Source organism: Periophthalmus magnuspinnatus, chromosome 2, assembly GCF_009829125.3.
Source record: "Periophthalmus magnuspinnatus isolate fPerMag1 chromosome 2, fPerMag1.2.pri, whole genome shotgun sequence".
In the NCBI taxonomy this organism is placed as follows: domain Eukaryota; kingdom Metazoa; phylum Chordata; class Actinopteri; order Gobiiformes; family Gobiidae; genus Periophthalmus; species Periophthalmus magnuspinnatus.
Genome location: NC_047127.1, coordinates 1,484,284 through 1,507,451, shown reverse-complemented (window position 1 = coordinate 1,507,451; position 23,168 = coordinate 1,484,284). Strand labels below are relative to the sequence as shown.

The 23,168-nt window shown below is 40.8% G+C and overlaps 1 protein-coding gene across 1 annotated transcript; it reads left to right on the top strand.

Annotated features, from left to right (window-relative positions):
- Window positions 1-873: 873 nt before the first annotated feature.
- Window positions 874-15,852, top strand: ptger2a (prostaglandin E receptor 2a (subtype EP2)). Its single transcript, XM_033981576.2, has 4 exons — window positions 874-1,019; window positions 1,294-1,488; window positions 3,466-4,366; window positions 15,199-15,852. The coding sequence occupies exons 3-4, from the start codon at window positions 3,542-3,544 to the stop codon at window positions 15,493-15,495; spliced, it is 1,122 nt and encodes a 373-aa protein (XP_033837467.1). The 5' UTR covers window positions 874-1,019; window positions 1,294-1,488; window positions 3,466-3,541; the 3' UTR covers window positions 15,496-15,852.
- The last annotated feature ends 7,316 nt before the right edge of the window (window positions 15,853-23,168 follow it).

Here is a 23,168-nt window from a genome sequence, read left to right as displayed (position 1 = left end):
CACACATGTTTGAGTCGCACTTTATTATTTGTCTGTCACATCTCCAAAGCTCAAAACGCGACATTCCACCTTGTGATGTCATCAAGTGGTAGTTTTCAAGTGAACAGCTCCTTTTACCTTTAGTTCAGTCGAGATAAGTAGCTATTCCAGGAGCTGAAATGATCCAAATGATTCTATAAATGAAGGTGTGTGGAGTTTAAAAACACAGTGGAGCACTTCCTGTATCACCACATGATGACATCACAAGGTGGAACAGAGTGTTTTCAGTTTAAGAGACGAACTCAGCATGTGTGAATGAAACAAAACACAACTCCAGGTCTGTTTGTGATGAAAAAACAACATTTAAACAGAACAGAGAATAGAGGAATATGGCCCTTTAAACAGTGTAATATGGGCCCTTTAAACAGTGTAATATGGGCCCTTTAAACAGAGTAATATGGGCCCTTTAAACAGTGTAATATGGGCCCTTTAAACAGTGTAATATGGGCCCTTTAAACAGAGTAATATGGGCCTTTAAACAGTGTAATATGGGCCTTTAAAGAGTGTAATATGGGCCCTTTAAACAGTGTAATCTGGGCCCTTAATAAATGACACTTTTCCATTTAAAACAGCAAACCTCTTTATAAAATGTCGATTCAACACAAAATGTCATAAAGTCAAAATCAATTTCACTTTTAAAAAAATGATTCACTCGTAACTCAATCCTCTGGGACCGTTCACGGCTCTCCGGGTCACTTCTACACGAGGAGCCGTTCCTAAAAGTGACGCTTCTGATTCCCTCGTGCCTGAATATTCAAGCAGGGGGCGTGCGTAAAAGGCGCACACGTCACGGGCGCGCTGCGTGTACTCGGGCTCATTCATGCCTCCCTCATCACAGCGACGCTCCTCTGCCCCGCGCACCTCCAGGAGAACACGGAGAAACCAGAGAAGAAACGCAGCCCCGCGGGAGAAACACGGATTTTTTACTTTTATACGGAAATATCGCCAAACTTTACGCACGGGAGCGGCGCAAACAGAAGGTGAGCGCCTCATTCTCGCAGCTTCGCGGGGGAAAACTGACTCTTTCTCGAGGTGTTTTTACAAATCCATGTCTTGATTGATGACTCAAAACACCAACTAACACCTTAAATATTTTTATCTACTCAAAAAACCTGGGATAATTCACGAATCTCCAAACCGCAGTGTGTTTTTTTCCACGGTTTGGGTAACTTTTACGCATTGGCCAACACGTGTCTTGACAGATCTAAACTGGAATGACGCCCACGATGATGAGCGTTTCTGTTTGATTTACAGGAACTATCGAGGCTGTGGTTATCTACCGCATCAGATCTGTGCAGAGGCGCCCCCAGCGACGCGCGTCACCGGGGCTCATCTGGTGATAGGACAGATTCGCTCCAGGGTTTAAACCGCGCCGTGGATCTGCTTTACGCACAGACACGGGGGACAGAGACACACAGAGAGCGCGTGGCACCATGGGCAGAGCTGCAGGTGAGCGGCCAGTCAAGATTTTTGTGCAGATTGTTGAGTTTTTACGCAGATTAACACCGAACCAACACAAAAGTCACAACAGGAGCAGCGCAGGCGATACGCGCGTTAAAGCAGAGAGTTTGGTGCTTTCTTTGTGATTAGTTTGTGGATAAAATGACTTTTCACATTGAATTCTGTCATATAAATAAATATAACAGAGCCAGTCTTTTGAACAGCTCTTTGAAAGATTCAGAAAAAGGCCAGTCACGATAATTCAGACATAAACTCAAATATGTGAAAACTGGAACTATGTGTTTTTGAGATTTAAAGTCATAAATTTGAGCTTTAATCCATGTTATAATGTCGTCAGCGCATCAAAAACAGACCTGGAGTTGTGTTTTGTTTCCTTTATTATGAGTCTGTAACATCTCCAAAGCTCAAAACGCTCTGTTCCACCTTGTGATGTCATCAAGTGGTAGTTTTCAAGTTAAAAACAGCTCATTTTACCTTTAGTTCAGTCGAGATACGTAGCTATTCCAGGAGCTGAAATGATCCAAATGATTCGAGAAATGAAGGTGTGTGGAGTTTAAAAACACAGCGGAGCACTTCCTGTATCGCCACACGATGACATCACAAGGTGGAACAGAGTGTTTTCAGTTTGAGAGAAGAGCTCAACCTAAATCTGCAGGTTTGTTTGTGTTAAACATGTGAAAATGAAACAAAAAAAACAACTCCAGGTCTGTGTGTGACGAGGAAACGACAGTAGAGCACTTTAATATTTACTCTGGTACATTTTCTTTGCAAAAATGTGAAGAATTTTGTCATGTTTGTTGTAAAATGATCAGATTTGAGCTGAATAACTAACTTCTACGGATCCTGTCGACTTAATTGGATTATTTTGCTTTATTTAATTGCACGAGTGACATAAAATAGTTTAAATATTTTCATTTACGTCCGTATATCGTATCGATTGTGACAGTCCGACGTGCCGATAATGCTAAAACAGCTGTCGGACCGAATGTTAGCTAACGTCCTCACAACAGCTGCAGCCTCGTCATGGGACCTCAGCTCCGAGTTGAGTCAGAACGAAACACAATCCACCATGAAAACTGGGAAGAAAAAGCCACAAAAGCTGAAAAATGTGTGAGAAACCAGAAGAGACGCCCCTAGTGGTCACGTCTGGAAGTGCACGTGGTTTATATGTGATAATAAACGTAACACAAAACATCTCTATACAACACGGGGGTGGTTCTAAACATGGATTACCACATGTCCACTCACCAAAACAAAAAAAAGAAAAACTACAACAGGATATGACTTTGCTGCAAACCCGACCAGACGCAGTTTGAAGATACGCGACGACAGGAAGGGCAGTTATTAAAGAGTTATGTTTTTAAGTAAATTTAGCACATTATGAACATGAAAACGAGCTCGTTGAAACGCATCGGACCAGATTCAACCACAGCGCATCACGTATTTAAAAACAGACACATCTAGAAAAGGCGGTTTGGTCATGTGATGTGACGCAAAAGTCCACTGCATGTTTTTATTTAGAGTTGGAGCTTTTAAATAATCTTTAAAAATGACACAAAACTGACTCTTATGAGCGTTAAGTCATGTTTTAATGTGCAAAAACAGACCTGGAGTTGTGTTTTGTTTCATTTTACACATGTTTGAGTCACGCTTTATCATTAGTCTGTCACATCTCCGAAGCTCAAAACGCTCTGTTCCACCTTGTGATGTCATCAAGTGGTAGTTTTCAAGCTAACGGCTACGTTTTATCTTTAGTTCAGTCGAGATAAGCGGCTATTCCAGCGCTGAAACGATCCAAATGATTCTAGAAATGAAGGTGCGCGGAGTTTAAAAACATAACCAACCACTTCCTGTATCGCCACTTGATGACATCACAAGGTGGAACGGAGCGTTTTCAGTTTGAGAAAAGAAGAACTCAGCCTAAATACGCACCAAACGTTTTTTTGTTGTTGTTGTCTTTTCCAGGATGGCAGCCGATAACTATATAACCCAGCGCTCCAAACTCCAGTAAAAACAAACGCGCGCATTTCAAACCGCCGTGATGTTGTCCGACAAAGACGACCCGTGTCACCGGATAGAGCACATCGACTCCAGCACCAGCCCCGTCATCAGCGCCATCATGTTCGGCGCCGGGATCTTCGGCAACGTCGCCGCTTTGGTCATCCTGGACATCCGGAGACGCAGAGAGAACAAAATGAACGGAAACCGGCGGCGCGCGCTGTTCCACGTCCTCATCATTGCTCTGGTGGTCACGGATTTGACGGGGACGTGCCTGGTCAGCCCCCTCGTGCAGCTGTCCTACTCCAAAAACACTACGCTGGTCGGGTTCACGCCGGAGAGTCGCTCGGTGTGCTCGTACTTCGGGTTGAGCATGACGTTTTTCAGCCTCGCCACGATGTCTCTGTTGTTTACGATGGCGTTGGAACGATGTTTAGCGATCGGGTATCCGTACCTCTACAGCCGCTACGTCACCAGAAAATGCGCGTACTTCATCATTCCGACTGTTTTCTTTTTAAGCGCCTTGTTCTGCCTCTTACCGTTCACCGGATTTGGGAAATACGTCCAGTACTGTCCCGGGACTTGGTGTTTTATTGACATGAACCCAGAACACAAAAAGGACCGCGTTTACGCTAACTTATACGCCACGGTGATGCTAGTGCTAGTGCTAGCGATAGTGGCGTGTAATCTGTTCGTGGTGTATCAGCTGTTCAGAATGTACCAGAGACGCAGGAGGAACGGGTCCGTGGTGGCGCCGACGAGGTCCAAAAGCGAGCGACGGGCGCTGTCGATGGCGGAGGAGGTGGAGCATCTCATCCTCCTCGTGTTTATGACCATCATCTTCATCATCTGCACCATGCCCCTAGTGGTAAGAGCAGAAAACGCACGACACAAACAAAACACGCAGCAGTTTAATGTCGTTTTTATTGATCTTTACTTATACAAAACAAAACAAAACAAATGTTAAAATCAGGAGCAGGTTGAGTCTAAATGTTTCTCTTCACTTTATTAAAATGCTGCAGTGTTTCCCTTTTTCAAAAGTAAAATAACCAAAAGATTTGTTCCTCATTTCAGTTCTAGTGCGGCCGGTTTTTAGCCGTAGACAATCATGAGATCTGGTGATAAAAGTTCTTCTCCTCATCTTCTCTCCTCCTCTTGTCTGTTTTATCCTCTCCTTCTTTCCTCCTCTCTCCTCTCCCTCTCTCCTCTTCTCTTTTGTTCAGTTTTTAGCCGTAGACAATCGTGAGATCTTGGATTAAAAGTTCTTCTTCGTCCTCTCTCCTCCTCTTGTCTTTTTCTCTCCCTCTCTCCCCTCTCCTCCTTTCTCTCTCTCTCCTCCTCTCGTCCTTTTCTCTTCTCCTTTCTCTCTCTCTCCTCCTCTCGTCTTTTTCTCTCCCTCTCTCCCCTCTCCTCCTTTCTCTCTCTCTCCTCTCCTCCTTTCTCTCTCTCTCTCCTCCTCTCGTCCTTTTCTCTCCTCCTCTTGTCTTTTTCTCTCCCTCTCTCCTCCTCTCCCTCCTTCCTCTTCTCTGTGGTTCTCTTTTTAGCCACAATCATGAGATCTTGGATTAAAAGTTCACGTGAGATGTTGAGTCAGTTTACCATCTGAGGGGCTAACTTCAGAGGTCAGAGGTCAGAGGTCAGAGGGGTGGGAGGGGCAGCCATGTTTACCCAGTCTGCCCCAGGGCAGCTGTGGCCACATAAATCACCTCCCCCGAGTCTGGAGAGAGAACGAAAGATAAACCTGTAAAACGACTAAAACTGTAAAACGACTGGGTGAGTTCAGTCTTGTCCTGGTTTGATCCTTTGGCCCAGTTTGTCCTGGTCTGGTCCTGGTCTGGTCCTGGTCTGGTCCTGGTCTGGTCCTGGTCTGGTCCTGGTCTAGTCCTGGTCTGGTCCAGAGTCTAGTTCTGGTCTACTCTTGTTCTAGTCTTGTCCAAATCCAATTTTAGTCCCATTTTAGTCCCACTCTAGTCCCACTCTAGTCCCAGTCTAGTCCCACTCTAGTCCCAGTCTAGTCCCAGTCTAGTCCCACTCTAGTCTCACTCTAGTCTCACTCTAGTCTCACTCTAGTCCCAGTCTAGTCCCAGTCTAGTCCCACACTAGTCCCAGTCTAGTCCCAGTCTAGTCCCAGTCTAGTCCCTCAGACCTGACTCTCTGTTAAATCCTGACGTCTCCAGATTAGCCGCTATAACCGTTAGCCTGGACACGCCGCGGTGACGTCACAATCACACGCTCTACGCCTCAGAGCAGGAAGTGCAACGTCAGACCACGAGTCCTCCACCATTTTTACACTTTTCCTATAAGAGAATAAAAGTTCAAACCCACAAACCCGATTGAAACGGACAGATTTACACGACCACAAACCAAACTTTATGATTCCCAGGGACGATTAGCGTCGATGAAACGTGAGCGGCGTCTGGAGAACGAAACACGAGCTCATTAGTTCAATTGTGGTGCGTAGAAAACTCTGAAGGTTTGAGCACATCACGACGAACGAGGAAGGAGGAAGGAGGTGTTAACGAACTGAACACGACCACTTGATGACATCACGAGGTGGAACAGAGCGTTTGGAGCTTCGGAGACGTGACAGACTAATAATAAAACAACTCCAGGTCTGTTTTTGATGCGCTAACGACGAGCTAACATGGATTAAACCTCACGTGAGTCCATTTTGTGTCACTTTAACCTTTAACTTTAAAAATAAATTAATTAAAAAAAAACACCCAAAAAACAAAAACATAAATAAAATAAATAAATAATAAAATAAATAAAAAAATAAAAATAAATAAATAAAATAAATAAAAAACAAATAAAATTAAATAATAAAATAAATAATAAAATACATAAAAATAAATAAATAAAAAATAAATATTCTAAACTCTTAGAAATATTCAAAATTGAACATGTTCTTGTTGCTGTTGTTTGCTAAAAATTTACACTGTGGCCTAGACAACCCAAAACGTGTCATGTGGACACCAGGTCTCAGGAGGTTAATGAATCAATCTGTTTTATTAATGGATTTATAAGACGCCAATAACAAAATACAATAAAATAAAATACAAAACACCCGTTACAAACACCAACAGACTCTTTTAAACAAGATAATTTACCGCTTCCTCCAGACTTTACAGAGAAATGAAGCCGACGTATAAACCTTAGACTGAAACGACCTTCACACCAGAACATCTCAGGTCACCGGGGCAACGTTTCATCAAATAAAGGATTTATAAATTTATCATAAAATGGACAAAACGACAAAAAATGAGCTTCACTTTCCGCTTCTCCAAACGCACATAAACCACAGAGTCGTTCTTCTTCAGGGGCGGGACAAAACCTCACCGTGTCCAAGTCCAGATGCTTCAGCCATCTTTGATTCTGCTCAGTTTTACTCTTAAACGTGTCTTTTATTTGAATATTTGTTCACATCTTGGGTTTAGCTGAGATTCCTCTTCAGACTTAGACTCCAGTTTTTCTCTTTTTCTGTCGACGCTGCTCCGCGAATTGTTATGAAACACAAACTGAAGAAAAAACAGTCATGTTCTAGTCCAGAGTTTAGTCCAGAGTTTAGTCCCATTTTAGTCTCAGTTTGGTCTCAATTTGGTCTCAGTTTAGTCTCAGTTTGGTCTCATTTTAGTCCCATTTTAGTCTCAGTTTAGTCCCATTTTAGTCCCACTTAAGTCTCATTTTAGTCCCAGTTTAGTCTCAGTTTGGTCTCAGTTTAGTCCCATTTTAGTCCCACTTAAGTCTCAGTTTGGTCTCATTTTAGTCCCAGTTTGGTCCCAGTTTAGTCCCTTTTTAGCCCCTGTCTAGTCCCATCCTAGTCCAGAGTCTTGTCTCAGATTTGCCTCAAACATTTTGATTCCTTCTCAGATTTGCTCTGATGTAAAACTCCGTCTTAAACGTTTCTTTTAATCGAATATTTGTTCAGCCTCTTCAGAATTAGACCTCAGTTTTTCTCTCGTTCTGTCGACGCTGCTCGGGTTAATTATTCTGAAACACAAACTGAAGTTGAGCTCGTGGCCGTCCTGCTCAGGGTCGACCTTCTACACGAGACGTTTAATGTGATAATTGATCATCAGACGACAGGTCCACATGACGATCTGAGGTTTAAAAACACGACAAACTCAAACAAAAGCTGTGGAAATGTCAAACTCTTTTCAAACACAGACGGTGGACCCTGAGGACGCCACTCCAGCCTCACAGAACGCCACGCTCAAGTGGAGCCCGGAGTCTGACGGCGCATTTTAATTGAGTCGTTTCATGAGAACAAAAAACCATTTCATTTGCATCAGTGTTTGTCTCTGTTCAGTCCAGTTTTATGTCGATATGAGCAGCTGAACGTCGAGTTATTTCAGAAACGATGAGAAAAAACAAGTCCCAGTTTAGACCCAGTTTAGTCCCAGTTTAGACCCAGTTTAGTCCCGGTTTGGTCCCAGTTTGGTCTCATTTTAGTCCCAGTTTGGTCTCCGTTTGGTCTCAGTTTGGTCCCGGTTTGGTCTCGGTTTGGTCTCGGTTTGGTCCCAGTTTGGTCCCAGTTTGGTCTCGGTTCGGTCCCGGTTCGGTCTCAGTTTGGTCTCCGTTCGGTCCCGGTTCGGTCTCAGTTTGGTCTCCGTTCGGTCTCGGTTCGGTCTCAGTTTGGTCTCGGTTTTGTCCCAGTTTGGTCCCAGTTCGGTCTCAGTTTGGTCTCCGTTCGGTCCCGGTTTGGTCCCGGTTTGGTGTCGGTTTGGTCCCGGTTTGGTCTCAGTTTGGTCTCACTTACATCAGGCTTTATTTTAAAACTGACTGTTTAAAGACGCATTATGGAACTTTTCTGGTAGAGACTCCTCCACCCGCTTGTGTCCATGGAGCTTTAACAGTTTTGTCAGAGACGTTTTCACAATGAGATTAAACAAATGTCTCCATGACGATAAGACATGTATGAGAAAAGGGCAGGTCACGGGTCAGATCCACGGAGAGGCCGCCGCGATCACAGTAATCGAATCATCTGAGTTTATACAGATAACGACGCCGTCTGGGAACGCCACGTTTAAAGACGAAGCAGAGGGAAGGTTAAAGCGACGATAGAGCGCGCACACACACACACACACGCACACACACACACACACACACACACACACGGGGAGTACACTTTAAAGAGCGAGCTGCTATGGAAAATTAAATCAGACGTGGTTTTTAAATTGTTCTGTTCAGATGTTTCTCCATGTTCTAGTCGTTTCTTCTCGTTGAGCCTTTGAAGTTGTATTTGACATTGTGACACGCCCACTGTGACACGCCCACTGCGACACGCCCACTGTGACACGCCCACTGTGACACGCCCACTGTGACACGCCCACTGTGACACGCCCACTGTGACGTACTTCTTCCTTCTCCAGTTTTATTTCCTTAATCGTTGATACTCGTAGGATTCTGCAGCGTCGCGTCGTCATTTCGGCGCAAATTTTTAAAAAACGCTCTGCTCTAGTGCGACGTGCATCTGTCCATAGGGGGCGCCACAGCTACACGACTCTTTATTGTGACGACGTTTACGGCGACGTCAGCTCCTATTGGACACCGCAGTTTATGAACTTGAACTCAGCTTGAAATGTGTGTGTGTCTGTGTCTTTGTGTGTCTGTGTCTGTGTGTGTGTGTCGGGGTCTGTGTGTGTCTGTGTTTGTGTGTGTGTCTCATCGTTCGCTCTCGTCTTTTCCATTATATTTGTGATATTTACACTTGGATCTTGAGCAAACATTGAAACTCCGCTCCAGATTAGCCGCTGTAACCGCAAGCGTCGACGAGCTCCGCCCACGAGCTCCGCCCACGTCCGTCGCTCTCGTCTTTGTTTTCTGTCCCTCGTCCTTCAAACACGTGTGTGAATAAATATTTAATTAAAGTCTTTATATAAACGATGATCAGAGTCCAGATGGTAAAGTGACACGACGCCGGGGTCAGGAGAGCACGCCGCCAACGCCAACGCCGTATCAGACGTATCGAGTTACGTTTTGTTGTTCTGGTGCCAGTGGAGCGGACGAGGCTGCGGTTTTCCCTGAGCTCGTTAAATATTAAAAAGAGTCAGAGTCAAACTGAAGTTTAACTGTAGAAAAATAAACTTATTTAAATTTATTTTAGTTTATTCACATTTGTGTCAGTAGAATAAAATCCTGAGTGTGCGTCTATCGTTTTGTTGCGTCTGTGTCTTTTTAACAAAACCAAACTATCAGCACTTTATGATTTTAAGGACAAACTTTTCAATGTAATAAATAATTTTATTAATCCATTTAATGAATCAGCAGAAGTGAAGTGTCTCAGACTGAAAAACTCTGCAGCTTCAGCATTTAAACTGTCTCCTCCTCTCCTCCTTCTCTCCTCCTTCTCTCTCTCTTCTCTCCTTCTCTCTCTCTGTCTCAGACGAGTGGACAAATCTCTTCTCTCTGCAGCTTCATCACATTTAAACTGTCGCCCAAAAACATAAAAATACATCATCCATCTGTCAGAGAGAAAAGGAGAGGGAGAGGAGAGAGGGAGAGGAGAGAGAAAGAGAGAGAGAGGAGGAGAGAGGAGAGAGAGGAGGAGAGAGGAGAGAGAGGAGGAGAGAGGAGAGAGAGGAGGAGGGAGAAAGAGAGAGGAGGAGAGAGAGAATAGAGAAGAGGCGGAGGGAGAGGAGAGAGAAAGAGGAGAGGAGGAGAGAGGAAGTGAGAAGGAGAGGAGAGAGAGAAAGAGGAGGGAGAAAGAGCAGAGAGGGAGAGAAGGAGAGCAAAAGAGGAGAGATCAAGAGAGAGGGGGAGAGTCGGAGAGAGAAAGAGGAGAGGGAGAGAGGAGGACAGAGAAAGAGGAGAGAGGGAGAGGATGAGAGAAAAAAGAGAAGGGAGAGAGAGCGAGTGAGAGAGGAGGAGAGAGAAAGAGGAGAAAGGAGAGGAGGAAAGAGGGAGTGAAAGAGGAGAAAGGTCATTAGAGCAGAGAAGAAGAACTTTTAATCCAGAATCTCCTGATCATCTCGTCTAAAAACTGTCCACACTAAAACTGAAATGAGGAACAAACTTTGTGTTTCTTTTACTTCCCAAAAATAGAATCAATTTGAAGAATAGTTAAACGTTTACACATTTAAACATTTAAATATTTAAACATTTAAACATTAAACTTTAAACTCTGTCACTGTTGAACTTTAATAATGTGAGAAACATTTAGAATCGACCTGCTCCTGTTTTTAAAGTTTGTGTTTTTTGTTCTGTGTTTGAACAGGGTCAGGAGGACTTGGAGTAACAGTAGTAGTAGTAATAGTAAAATCATAGTTTGTGATAGTACTAGTCACTGAAGTATGACTCTGGGTGATGGGTGTTGTAGTTGCAGTAGTAGTTGCAGTAGTATTTGCAGTAATAGTACCATCCTCTTCACTTTTTTCCACACCATATACAGTATTAAGATGTGCCACGAGTTTGAGCGTCTTCCATCTTTATTATTATGAACAATATTTGTCCACGATCCACACTGAGTCTGTAAATGTGTGTAAGTGTGTGTGAATGTGTGTGAATGTGTGTAAAGGTGTGTGATATTAAAGAGGAATGTGTCTGTTGAGGCGCAGACCGTTCACATTCGCTCTTTTATTACACTTCCTGTCGACGCTGGGAGAGAAAAAGAAAACGAAATAGAAATAGACTCGAGTTCACACAAAGATGACAACACCCAAATGAGCTTCAACCATACACTGTTTATATAAATAGACCGAGCTAACCTGCTAGCTGCCGCACTACAAACAGGAAGTGAGCAACAACTCTGGCTCCAATTCATTTTCTATTGAAAAACTCTGTCCTCTTTCTGTCCCTGCATCTGTCAGACTCGTCATTTTGGTCTTAAATGTTTGTATTAACCCTCTACATGATCCTGGGGTTTTTATTTTTAGTTATTTGGAGTTTATTTTTTAAGTTTTAGTTTTGTTTTTTTGTTGTTGTTTTTTTAGTTATTTTGAGTTTCAGTTTAGTTGGGTTTTTTTTTCCTTTTTTTTGTTATTTTGAGTTTTTTCCCCCTTATTTTTATTGTATTTTTTTGTTAAGGTGTTTTATTTATTTAAGTTTATTTTCTTTATTTGATTGATTATTATTATTTTTTTTTTTTAGTTATTTTGAGTTTATTTTTAAGGGTTGTTTTTAGTTATTTTGAGATTTAGTTTTTTTTTCTTATTTTGAGGGTTTAAAAAAAAAAAAATATTATTTTTTGTTATTTTGAGGTGTTTTTTATTTTCTTTATTTTTAATTTTTTTATTTATATATTTATTTTAATTATTTAGAGTTTAGAGGGTTTTTTTATTATTTTGAGATTTAGTTTTTTTGTTATTTTGAGGGTTTTTTTAAAGTTATTTTTATTATAATTTTGTAGTTATTTTGAGGTCTTTTTTTAGTTTATTTTCTGTATTATTCTTTTTTTTTTAAATTACTTTGAGTTTATTTTTAAGTTGCTTATTTTTAGTTATTTCGAGTTTTTTTTGTTATTTTTATTATAATTTTTTTTTTTGATGGGGTATTTTTTGGTTTATTTTCTTTTTTTATTATTTGAAGGGTTTTTTTTCTTTTTTTTTTTTTTTTTTAGTATATATTTTTTTTAAACTGTGTCTACATGATCCTGGGGTTTTTATTTCACTATTGTGTCTGTAAATCCACACATGAACATTAAACACAGACACATCAGGTCCTCCTTTCCCCGAGGTCGCTCCTGATTCGCCGCTGTAATCGCTCCGTCCTCGTTGAGCTTCATTTGGAGCTGAACGCTGTGGGGACGTCTCACTCTTTTAGTCACTTCTTTGTCTGTGGGTTTAATAAACAAAGGCGACGTTCCATCACATTAACATTTTCCAGTCGTCATTTGAATGTTTAAATGAACAGATCGAGCCTCTAAGTGTTTTTTAATGGCTTTTCTCGAACGTCCCCTCGAGCACGATGTTAATTTCTATTGTGGATTTATTACTTTAGAACAGGAAATGACTTTAAAACATAAAAACAGAACCTAAACAGTATTAAGTGAGAGAATGAGACCTGCCGTGAGCCTTTTACCGGTTTATTGTTGAGCTGGACCCCAGAGAATCACAGGCTGTTTTAAAAACTCTGGATCAGTTACAACTTCCCTGGATTGTGTCGTGTTTGTTCGCTCTCAAAGTTGAGGCTTATTCCCAAGATATTTGTGTAATACAATAAAATTCAGCACTTTGAAAAAGGTCAAATACAGAAAGAGGTCGGACGTGTTCAAACTGTTCACTTCTGAAGTTTTATTTGGACTGATTCATGTTTGAGTTTAATCTTTAATCCACTGTTTTTAAGACGCCATTTTGTCGATCTAACCCCGTTTAACCTCCACCTGGACACGCCCACTGTGACACGCCCACTGTGACACGCCCTCTGTGACACGCCCACTGTGACACGCCCACTGTGACACGCCCACTGTGACACGCCCACTGTGACACGCCCTCTGTGACACGCCCACTGTCGCTCACTCACGTCTCTCTTGTCTCCTCTTTCATTTACTCACTCTCGTCTCCTTGTTCTCGTCTCCTTGTTCTCGTCTCCTCGTTCTCGTCTCCTCGTTCTCGTCTCCTCGTTCTCGTCTCCTCTCTTGTCTCCTCGTTCTCGTCTCCTCGTTCTCGTCTCCTCGTTCTCGTCTCCTCGTTCTCGTCTCCTCGTTCTCGTCTCCTCATTCTTGTCTCCTTGTTCTCATCTCCTCGTTCTCCTCTCTCATCTCCTCATTCTCGTCTCCTCATTCTCGTCTCCTCTCATCTCTTCGTTCTCGTCTCCTCTCTTGTCTCCTCTCTCATCTCCTCGTTCTCGTCTCCTCGTTCTCGTCCCCTCGTTCTCGTCTCGTTTTCGTCTCCTCGTTCTCGTCTCCTCGTTCTCATCTCCTCATTCTCGTCTCCTCTCTCGTCTCCTCTCTCGTCTCCTCATTCTTGTCTCCTTGTTCTCATCTCCTCGTTCTCGTCTCCTCATTCTTGTCTCCTTGTTCTTGTCTCCTCATTCTCGTCTCCTCTCTCGTCCCCTCGTTCTCGTCTTAGATGAATATTGTGATTTAAAAAGTGTAAATTATAACAAAACGATCCACAGAGATGAGAACTATAAAGACTCAAGCTCACTAAGTCTGGTTTCACACTGACAGAATGTAAACGTCGTCTTCTCGTTGTCGTTATTTCCCTGGTTTGACTGGAAAGACGCTGACTCCAGATCTGTTCCCAGAATCAATCCTTAAAACCACAGGCTGCACTCAGACATGGATTTTTCTAAGTGGCCTCCATTTGAAAAGCAAACACAGAGAGGCTCACAGGCTCAGGGTAATTCAAATATCCTCCGCTCTCGAATGCATCGTGGTGTCCCCTGCACACTTCCTGTTGTCCTCCCGTGCAAATATTTATATGGCTTTTCTAATGTCGGAGTAAGAGGCTCAACAGCAGCGTCACTAAACCCCAATCTCAACAGAAAAGTTTAATCAGACAAATTCTGCAAACACTTTTCACATTTTTAACTCCAGTCTTGAAATTTTGTGTGACAATTATCATGAGAAAAATAATTACGATAAACAATTACATCACGATAATGATTAAAGTTGTTATGGAGCTGGGTAATTCTCACTTTAAACAGAAAATATTACGGATGAGCAGGGCCGTCCACAGAAATTTGGGGGCCCAGGGGCAATAACTGTTATTTTGAGTTTTTTTTTAAAAGTTATTTTTATTATAATTTTATTTTTGTTATTTTGAGGGTTTTTTTAAGTTATTTTTATTATTTTTTTTTGTTATTTTAAGTTTTTTTTTTTTTTTTTTTAAGTTTATTTAAGTTTTTTTTCGAAATACAGTATATTATTGTTTATTGTCCTATCCCGATTTTATCCATGTCCTAGTCCAGGCGTGTCACATTTTCACCGAGGGCCACATCAGCAAAATGTAAATACTTTTTAAACTTGTTAATTAACTGTTTCTGTATTTATTACTTATTCAAGTTACAAATATTACATATGTGTTTGCGTAGATGTAAAAATATGTGTAACTGTGTATTTCCAGATAAAATGACATTTTAAGACCATCACACCTTTTAATTTATCCTGTCGAGGGCCACGTAAAATGAGGTGGAGGGCCACATTTGGCTCAGGGGCCTTGAGTTTGACACGTGTGTTTTAGTCGTTTCTTCTCGTTGAGTCTCTGAAGTTTTATTTGGACTGATTCACGTTTGAGTTTAATCTTTAATCCACTGTTTTGAAGACGCCATTTTGTCGATAAATCCCAGTTTTCACCTTCACTGTGACACGCCCACTGTGACACGCCCCCACTGTGACACGCCCACTGTGACACGCCCACTGTGACACGCCCACTTTGACACCGCAGTTTTGAACTTCAAATCGGCTTGAACTGTTTTTATGAAGTCGTTTTAGATGAATATTGTGATTTAAAATGTGTAAATTATAACAGAATGATCCGCAGAGATGAGAACCATAGAGACTCAAGCTAATCAGGGCTTATATTTTACTGTCTGGTCTAATTTCTGGACAAAAATATGGCTAATTTCACATCTTTTCTGCCATTTCCAAACTCTTTTTTCCGTGCTGAGAGCCTTGATAAGCGTTGAGTCACGTTTATAGCCGTGTCTAGAGTTTAATAACCAGGATGTTAGCTTAGACGCAGATATGGCAGACTGTTAGCAGAGGGATGACTTCACTGATAAAACACAAACACTGCTGTCGTTTTTTGTCTCTTCCAGATCCGCGTCTACATGAACTCGTTCGAACGGCGTAAGGAGTCGCACCAGGCCGACCTCGTGGCCCTGCGCTTCATCTCCATCAACTCCATCATCGATCCGTGGGTCTTCATCTTCTTCTCCCCCAGCGTCATGCACTTCTGTTTGGCGTCGGTTTGCAGGACGCCGCGCGGTTTCACCAGAGGCTCCATCTTCAAACTGTCTCTGAGTCAAAAGAACTCGGTGGTCCAACAGGATCTAACCCAACCCACGCTGAAGTACACAGAGGACTTAACCTGCCCCACCGCGGAGACGCTATGACACTATACAAGTATTAGAGTTTTATTTTATTTATTTGTACTTTTTTCAAGAGGCTGGGCCGATGGAAAATGGCAGAACTCGATTTGAACTACAGGAACGGGCGATGTTTCTGTTCACAGACTCAATACTGATATTTTGTTGTTTTTTTGCACTGGCCTGTTCTCGTTGTGCAACAGACAAATGAGTCAAAATGGAAATAGAAAAGAGTTAAATGAAGATATGTGACCACAGACCGTAGATATAAATGGACGTAGGAAGTGATCACAGGCGTAGTTCTGGCTCCATCGACTCTTTCTCTGTCTCTGCTGCTTCAGACTCATTTTGGTCATAAATGTTCATATTAACCCTCTACATGGTCCTGGGGTTCTTTTTTTTTTTTTTGAGTTTATTGCTTCATTTTTTTATTTTTTTTTTTAGTTATTTTGAGTTTATTTTTTAAGTTTATGTATTTATTTATTTGAGTTATTTTGAGGGTTTTTTTTGTTATTTTGAGTTTATTGCTTCATTTTTATTTATTTTTTTTACTTATTTTGAGTTTATTTTTTTAAGTTTATGTATTTATTTATTTTTTTATTTTTTTTTAGTTATTTTGAGGGTTTTTTGTTATTTTGAGGTATTTTTTAATTTATTTTCTTAAATTTTTTGTCATTTAGAGTTTATTGGTAATTTTTTTTTGTTATTTTCAGTTTATTTTTTAAAGTTTATTATTTATTTATTTTTTTAAATTTATTTTGAGTTCTAGTTTTTTTGGTATTTTAAAGTTTGTTTTAAGTTATTTTTACTATACATTTTTTTTGTTTTTTTTTCTTTATTTTTTATTATTTAAATGTTTGTTTTTTTAATTATTTTGAGATATTTTTTTATTTTTTTTATTTACTTATTTTTTTTAACTTTATCTACATGATCCTGGTTTTTTTTATTCCACTAGTGTGTTTGTAAATCAAGACATGAACATTAACAACAGACAAATCAGGCGCCTTCTTTCCTTGAAATGGCCCTCGTTAGCGTTAGCAATACATGTTTTTGATCGTTACTGTAACTTTAAATCGATAACGAGTCCCATTAATGCATCTTAGCGGCTAAATATCAGTATCAGTCACAGCAGCAGGTAAAAAAAATGTATTTCTTGCCTCGATATTCAATCAAACTTGGGACTAAACCAGGACTAAACCAGGACTAAACCAGGACTAAAGTGTCGCCCTAAATAATCGTTGTGGTTTATCTCTACATTTCAACATTACTTGCACATAAACGTAAACTTCTTCTCGTCGTTTCAAAGTCTCATTTGCTGAGTCTCTTATTTCAAATTCACTTTCTCGTGGCTGGAATGGGAGCGACTTTTACCGAGAAAGAAAATGAGGAAGTATTTTCATTCTGCTGGTGTCAGATCTTACTCATCAAAAATGTTTCTTCACCGATTTCCAAATGTGCTGCAACACCACACACTTTATACACTTTTCTCACACAGGCGTTAACATTTTCTCACATTTCTCTCTCGTTTAAACTCTCTCAAAGTTCAAACCTTCGTAGGCGTCTTTGTCGGTGCAGAACGTTTCATCGACATTGTGGGTTTTGTCGGGGAGAAAACAAATTGCAAACGTACAGCACTTCAGAGTCACACTGAGATCCAACGTTTATGTAAATTTGTCTGAACACATTCTGTACTGGACAGGAGACACGGCACGGAGGAGACTGATGGACAATGGTCTACAGTCCAACAGCCAATCAGGACGCACGACACAATGGTCTACAGTCCAACAGCCAATCAGGACGCACGACACAATGGTCTACAGTCCAACAGCCAATCAGGACGCACGACACAATGGTCTACAGTCCAACAGCCAATCAGGACGCAGAACACAATGCACGTTCATATGATAAAAAAAAAAAATCATGGAAATCTGCACTAAAAAAATCCGTGAAACAGTGAGACCACGAAAGGTCGACCGTTATATAGCGACGGACAACTGTGTATAAATGGACATAGCTAACCTGCTAGCCGCTGCGTTCCAAATCGTAGCTGATCGTGTGCGCACTTCCTGCTCCATCGACTCGTCGTTTTGGTCTTAAATGTTCGTATTAACCCTCTACATGATCCTGGGGTTTTTATTTCACTATTGTGTCTGTAAATCAAGATATGAACATTAATAACAGACAAATCAGGTCCTTCTTTCCCCGAGGTCGCTCCTGTTAGCGTTAGCAACAGGTTTGATTGACAGCGTTGCTAAGGACCCGCTCCCTGTTAAACCAGTGAAACAGGCACAAAGGGGCGTTACCTTCAACATCCTCGCACCTGATTGGCTCTCTGGTTGCTATGATACTCAAAATTTGCCGCTATAACTGCTTTTACACAGTTTCTGGTCCAAATGTCCAACTAAACTCTGAGTAAAACAACTTAGCTAATGTGCTACGACTGCTAAATCGTCACATTTTTATATCGCGTTTTTTCGAGGAACCACACACACATATTCACACACACACACACACACACACACGGACACGAAGGACGAGGTGGTAAAGTGTCTTGCCCAAGGACACAAACGCCGTGCTCTTGACCACTCCTCTTCTCACCGCTGACCTTCACGACCTTTCTGACCCGCGTCGCTAACCTAAACCTCAGCCGCTAGATTCTAAATGAAAGGTTAAAGGTCGCGCGGCTTCTAAGCATTTTATTTTTTTTAATTTCTTTTTGCAAACTTGATAAGCTTTGGATGAGGAACAGGAGGAGGAGACTTAAACCCTGGAGCTCAAACTTGTGTCATAGTGTACAGCGTTTCAGATGGTACATTTCTTAAAAAACAGCGGCTACCTCTTATGATTTATGAACAAAATACTAAAAAAAAGAGGAGATGTTAATGTTTTCTTGAAGTAATCGTGTGTTCGTGTCACTTTAGGCTCGACTTCAGAGCTTATTTTACACTTAAGTGCTGTGCGACGTGTTCGTTTCGTCGCGTTTTAAACATAAATCTCAAGTCGACCGCAGAGAAAATCACCTCTAATTTGAAACGGGGTCGTAGTGTGAAATTTGCACCTCAGGGTTTGTTCGTTTACCTTGAATCCAGACAAAGATGTGAGTCTGGTCACCGGCGATTCTCCTCGTCACAGATGAGCGTGATTGACAGGCGGATTAGCCAATCGGAGACGGGCGCGGTCCGTCTGTGTCGGGGAAAAAATAAAAGACAAAAATCTCACACGAGGCTGAAAAACAAACGCATTTCTGCAGAATCACCGAGCGACGCCTGAACTCCGGGAATGTGATTTTTATTTGTAAATCAGAGGCGACCAATGAGCTCCTTCGTTTCACACGTGTCACCGAAATAAACTGATCTGATTGGACGATTACGTTTGAGCGGGTTTGAGACGTGACGGAGGACGAGGGACCGGACTGATGTCAAACTGAATTAAACAAAAACAAAAAAAACAAACTCAAGAGCTTCAGATGTAAAGTTTAGACGTGTTTTGTGACATTTGTTCTGCTTTGTTTTGTGACTTAAAGACAGCGGAGAAATGTACTGGTAAACCCTGTGAGAATGCTACCTGTCCTCATGTGTGTTATTGTTTCAAAGTACTGTATAAACTCCATTTAAAACGCTCTGATCGGTTTGGTTTTGTGTGTTCGTCTCTCACATACTTCTGCCCGACCCTCTTGACCCTGCGGCCGCTCTCCCCGTGTCAATGGCTTCCAGATGTGCCGCAGTGACATCGCCGCCGCAGACAGGGCCGGTTCTTGGTCTACAGGGGCTCAGTGGGGTCAGGTTTCAGCTGAGGGGGCCCCTATTGACAAAAACACATGGGTTCTGTAGGGAAGCTGGCGCAATGTGGCGGAAGTAGGAGCAGACTCAGGAAATATCCCCAATTATAATACAAATTTACAAAAAAAAACAAAAAAAACAAAAACAAAACATTTACAAGAAAAAATAATAAAAAGAAGAATAAATAAATAAATAAATATAATACCAAATAAATAAATAATACATATTTACAAGAAAAAATAATAAAAATAAAATAAATAAATAAATATAAGACCAAATAAATAAATAATACATATTTACAAGAAAAATAATAAAAATAAAATAAATAAATAAATATAATACCAAATAAATAAAACATATTTACAAGAAAAATAATAAAAAGAAAATAAATAAATAAATATAATACCAAATAAATAAAACATATTTACAAGAAAAAATAATAAAAAGAAAAAATACATATTTACAAAAAATAACTGAAAAAAAATAATAAAAAGAAAAATAAATAAATATAATACTAAATTAATAATACATATTTACAAGAAAAAATTATGAAAATAGAAAATAATAAAAAGAAAAATAAATAATTATAATAGTAAATAAATAAATAATATATATTTGCAAGAAAAAATAATACACAGAAAATAATAAAATAAATAAATATAATACTAAATAAATAAATAATACATATTAACAAGAAAAATAATAAAAAAGAAAAATAATGCATATTTACAAAAAATAACTGTGCTCAACTTAAGCAAAAAGCAACAGAAATTAAGAAACTGTGGAAACACCCCACGTGCACACGGCTACACTGATGTTCTCCCAAAATACTGACTTGTCCTGCTCATAAACTGTCTCAAACCAGAAGCTCCGCCCCCTCAGGTAAACGCCATTTACTTCTCAGGTGCGGCAGGTTGAAGTTTATCAGGATCTCACCAGACACTGGACTTAAATGGTCTAAATCACTTTAAAATAAAACAATAAACACAAACATTGAAACAAAAAGAAAGAAACTTAACCCAGTTCTCCCTCCACACGGTCCGGCCCACGACCACAGCCAAGGCTTTAAAAATGTCCGACATAAAGTAGATGAATGTGTTAAACTGAATAAAATCTCTTTAAAGTATCAGGTGTGTGGTGTTTAAATTAAAGCTCGACAAACTGAAAGACAAAACAAACAAACCCGGGATAGTTCTGATTAGCTGGACTTTGAAAAACGATTGTAAATGAACAAATACGTGAATAAACTAAATTATGGTGATTTTAAAAGGACCAAAGGCTCAATTTGTCTCAGGTTCCCTCAAAAAAATCCTCTTTACCAACAATGGCACAATTCAATTTAATAAAAAAACACTGCATCTCTAACAGGGACATTTAAAGTCATTTATTTTTATGTTGCAGTTGCAGTTATTCTGGGGCCCCCTGGTGGTCGTGGAGTCCCGTCAGAGTCGGGTGGAGCTTTAAGCAGAACAGACACGCTGAGTAAATGTCGATTTCAACAGTTTTGTTCTTTTGAAACAGGAAGTGAGGATGACGTCACCTTCACCTCGTTTACTGAAGTCCCACGGATTTAAAAAAAAAGACACGAATCCTTAAGTTCCCATAACGTCCGGCGCTTCGTTTCAGCTGCTGGTGGCGCCGATTGAGTCGTATCAGCTCATCTCCACCCTCTCCCGCTGATGTCGCCTGATTTCATTTCCAAACAGTTACGGGAGATGATGAAAAATAAAGTCCTGGCTCATTTTCAGCTCCATCTTTCATCCAGGTCCATTCTCCAAATTAATTTCTTCTTGCTTCCAGTTCTCCACATCCATCACTCGTCCACAATGAGCCAACGGCCTGGACACACGGACACCGCCGAGTCCTACAGCTCACGCTCACGCACACGCTCACGCACACGCTCTGTCTGTAGGAGGACGCAGAGCATGCTGGGTAATTTCATCAACCATTAAAATACACAGGGATTATGTCGGACACATTCTCACTTCAGGTCTGATCAACGTGCAGTCACTTTAGAGAAGAACGTGTGCCCCTGCTACAGACCACAGCACCTCCTCACTCCTCTCATCAGGACACAGCACCTCCTCACTCTCCTTCCCTCCTCCTCACTCCTCTCCTCACGACAGAACCTCCTCACTCCCTTTAAAGCTGAACAGCCATAGGCACCGCTCCAGAGACCACATCCTGAGCTCAAACGACTGGCTCCTCGTAAAATACACATACACAGTACACCTCCTCACTCTCCTCATCAGGACACAGCACCTCCTCACTCGCCTTCCCGCTCCCCTCCTCCTCCTCCTCCTCCTCCTCCTCCTCCTCCTCCTCCTCACTCATCAGGACACATCACCTGCATTTAACCTGTACTTTTAAAAACATACTGAGGCAAAGCAGGTGTGAAAGATTAAAATCACAATACAACAAATCAAAACATAAATAATCATCACAGAAGAAACATTAAAAGAGGCAGAATAAAACCCTTTCAGTCACACGCACAGATAAAAACAGTTTTGAGTCTGGATTTAAACGTCAAAGTCGAGTTGAATGTTCCAGGTTTTATTCTCCTGAGACTCGAGCTGTTTCGTGGTTTTATTCATTTCTCTTTGTTATTTGAGCTGATTGGACCTGATGATGTAAAAACAAAGAATGATATTTTTATTATGTGGTTTCTGAGAAAAATGATGTAAATTGAATGTCATATGTGACATTTAATCATTTTGATGAAACATTTGAATAAAGATTTGCAAAAATGAGTTCTCTCTGGCTTTTTTCCTCCAGACTCTTCAGAACATGGAGACGGTGAAATGAACATTTGAAACTAAAGCTGCTGCTGATTTTATTTAAATTTAATGAAGAGAGAAAAGTGTCTGGACTTTGCAGTTTAGCCTTTAACGTATCCATCTCCATGGAAACAGGGAACCCATATCCGCCGAGTTACAGGTCAGATCTGTGGAGACGATTCATCACTAATGCAAAAAAAAAAAAAAAAAAAAAAAAATCCATGTATTTAGAGGCATTTTCCCCAAATAAAAACACATAATAATTACAAGATGATGGAATTGAACTGCCAACCTTCAGATCAGAGGGCAAACGCTCTACAGACTGAGCTGCGTAATGCCACACTGCGGAACATTCCAGACAAAGGACGGACACAAGCCGAACCAGAAAAGCCTGAACGTGTCACAGAGTTCGCTCAAACTCGACGACACCGAAGACAATATGAAATTCTGTCCAGCCATAACATATCGTCAAATTATTACCCATAATTCAATGCCCCGTCAATTAACGTCCCGCTGCTAAACAATTAGGGCTGTAGTACTGAGCAGACGGTGCGCTCTGATTGGATTATTTGTGCTGATTGATGCGGTGACTAATCAGCAGCGTCGATTTAACCGGATCATGTGGCGAGTGAGTCGGGCCAGAGGAAGGAAGAGGATCACGTTTGTAATGTGAACGTTCATGTACAGAGTCACGGCGTAAATGCTCCGTTTAAAGTCTTTAACGCCGGAATTACGACTGATGGGAGAGTTAAACGGTTCAGTGTCAGGGGCGGTGCTGCGATTAGGCGAGAGGAGGCGACTGCAGGGGGGCACCCGAGCTTTAAGGGCCCCCGAACCTGAACGGAGCGAACGAAAAAGCACATTTAACCTCCTGAGACCCGAGCTCCTGCAGGACTTTATTTGCAAAAACTATTAACTGCTTGAACACAGACATTTTGTGCAAAAAACTAAATAAGAAACAATTGTGTCTCTAGGAACAATGTGTCTCATTTGTGCTGCCGACAGGTGCAGGAAGACGTATGCCTTTAAATCAAAATACAAATAAAAAAACAAAAAAAAACCATTAAAATACAATAAAAGATAAAATAAAATATATATTTTTTTAAATTAAAAAATAAATACTTTAAAAATAAAATTAAAAAAA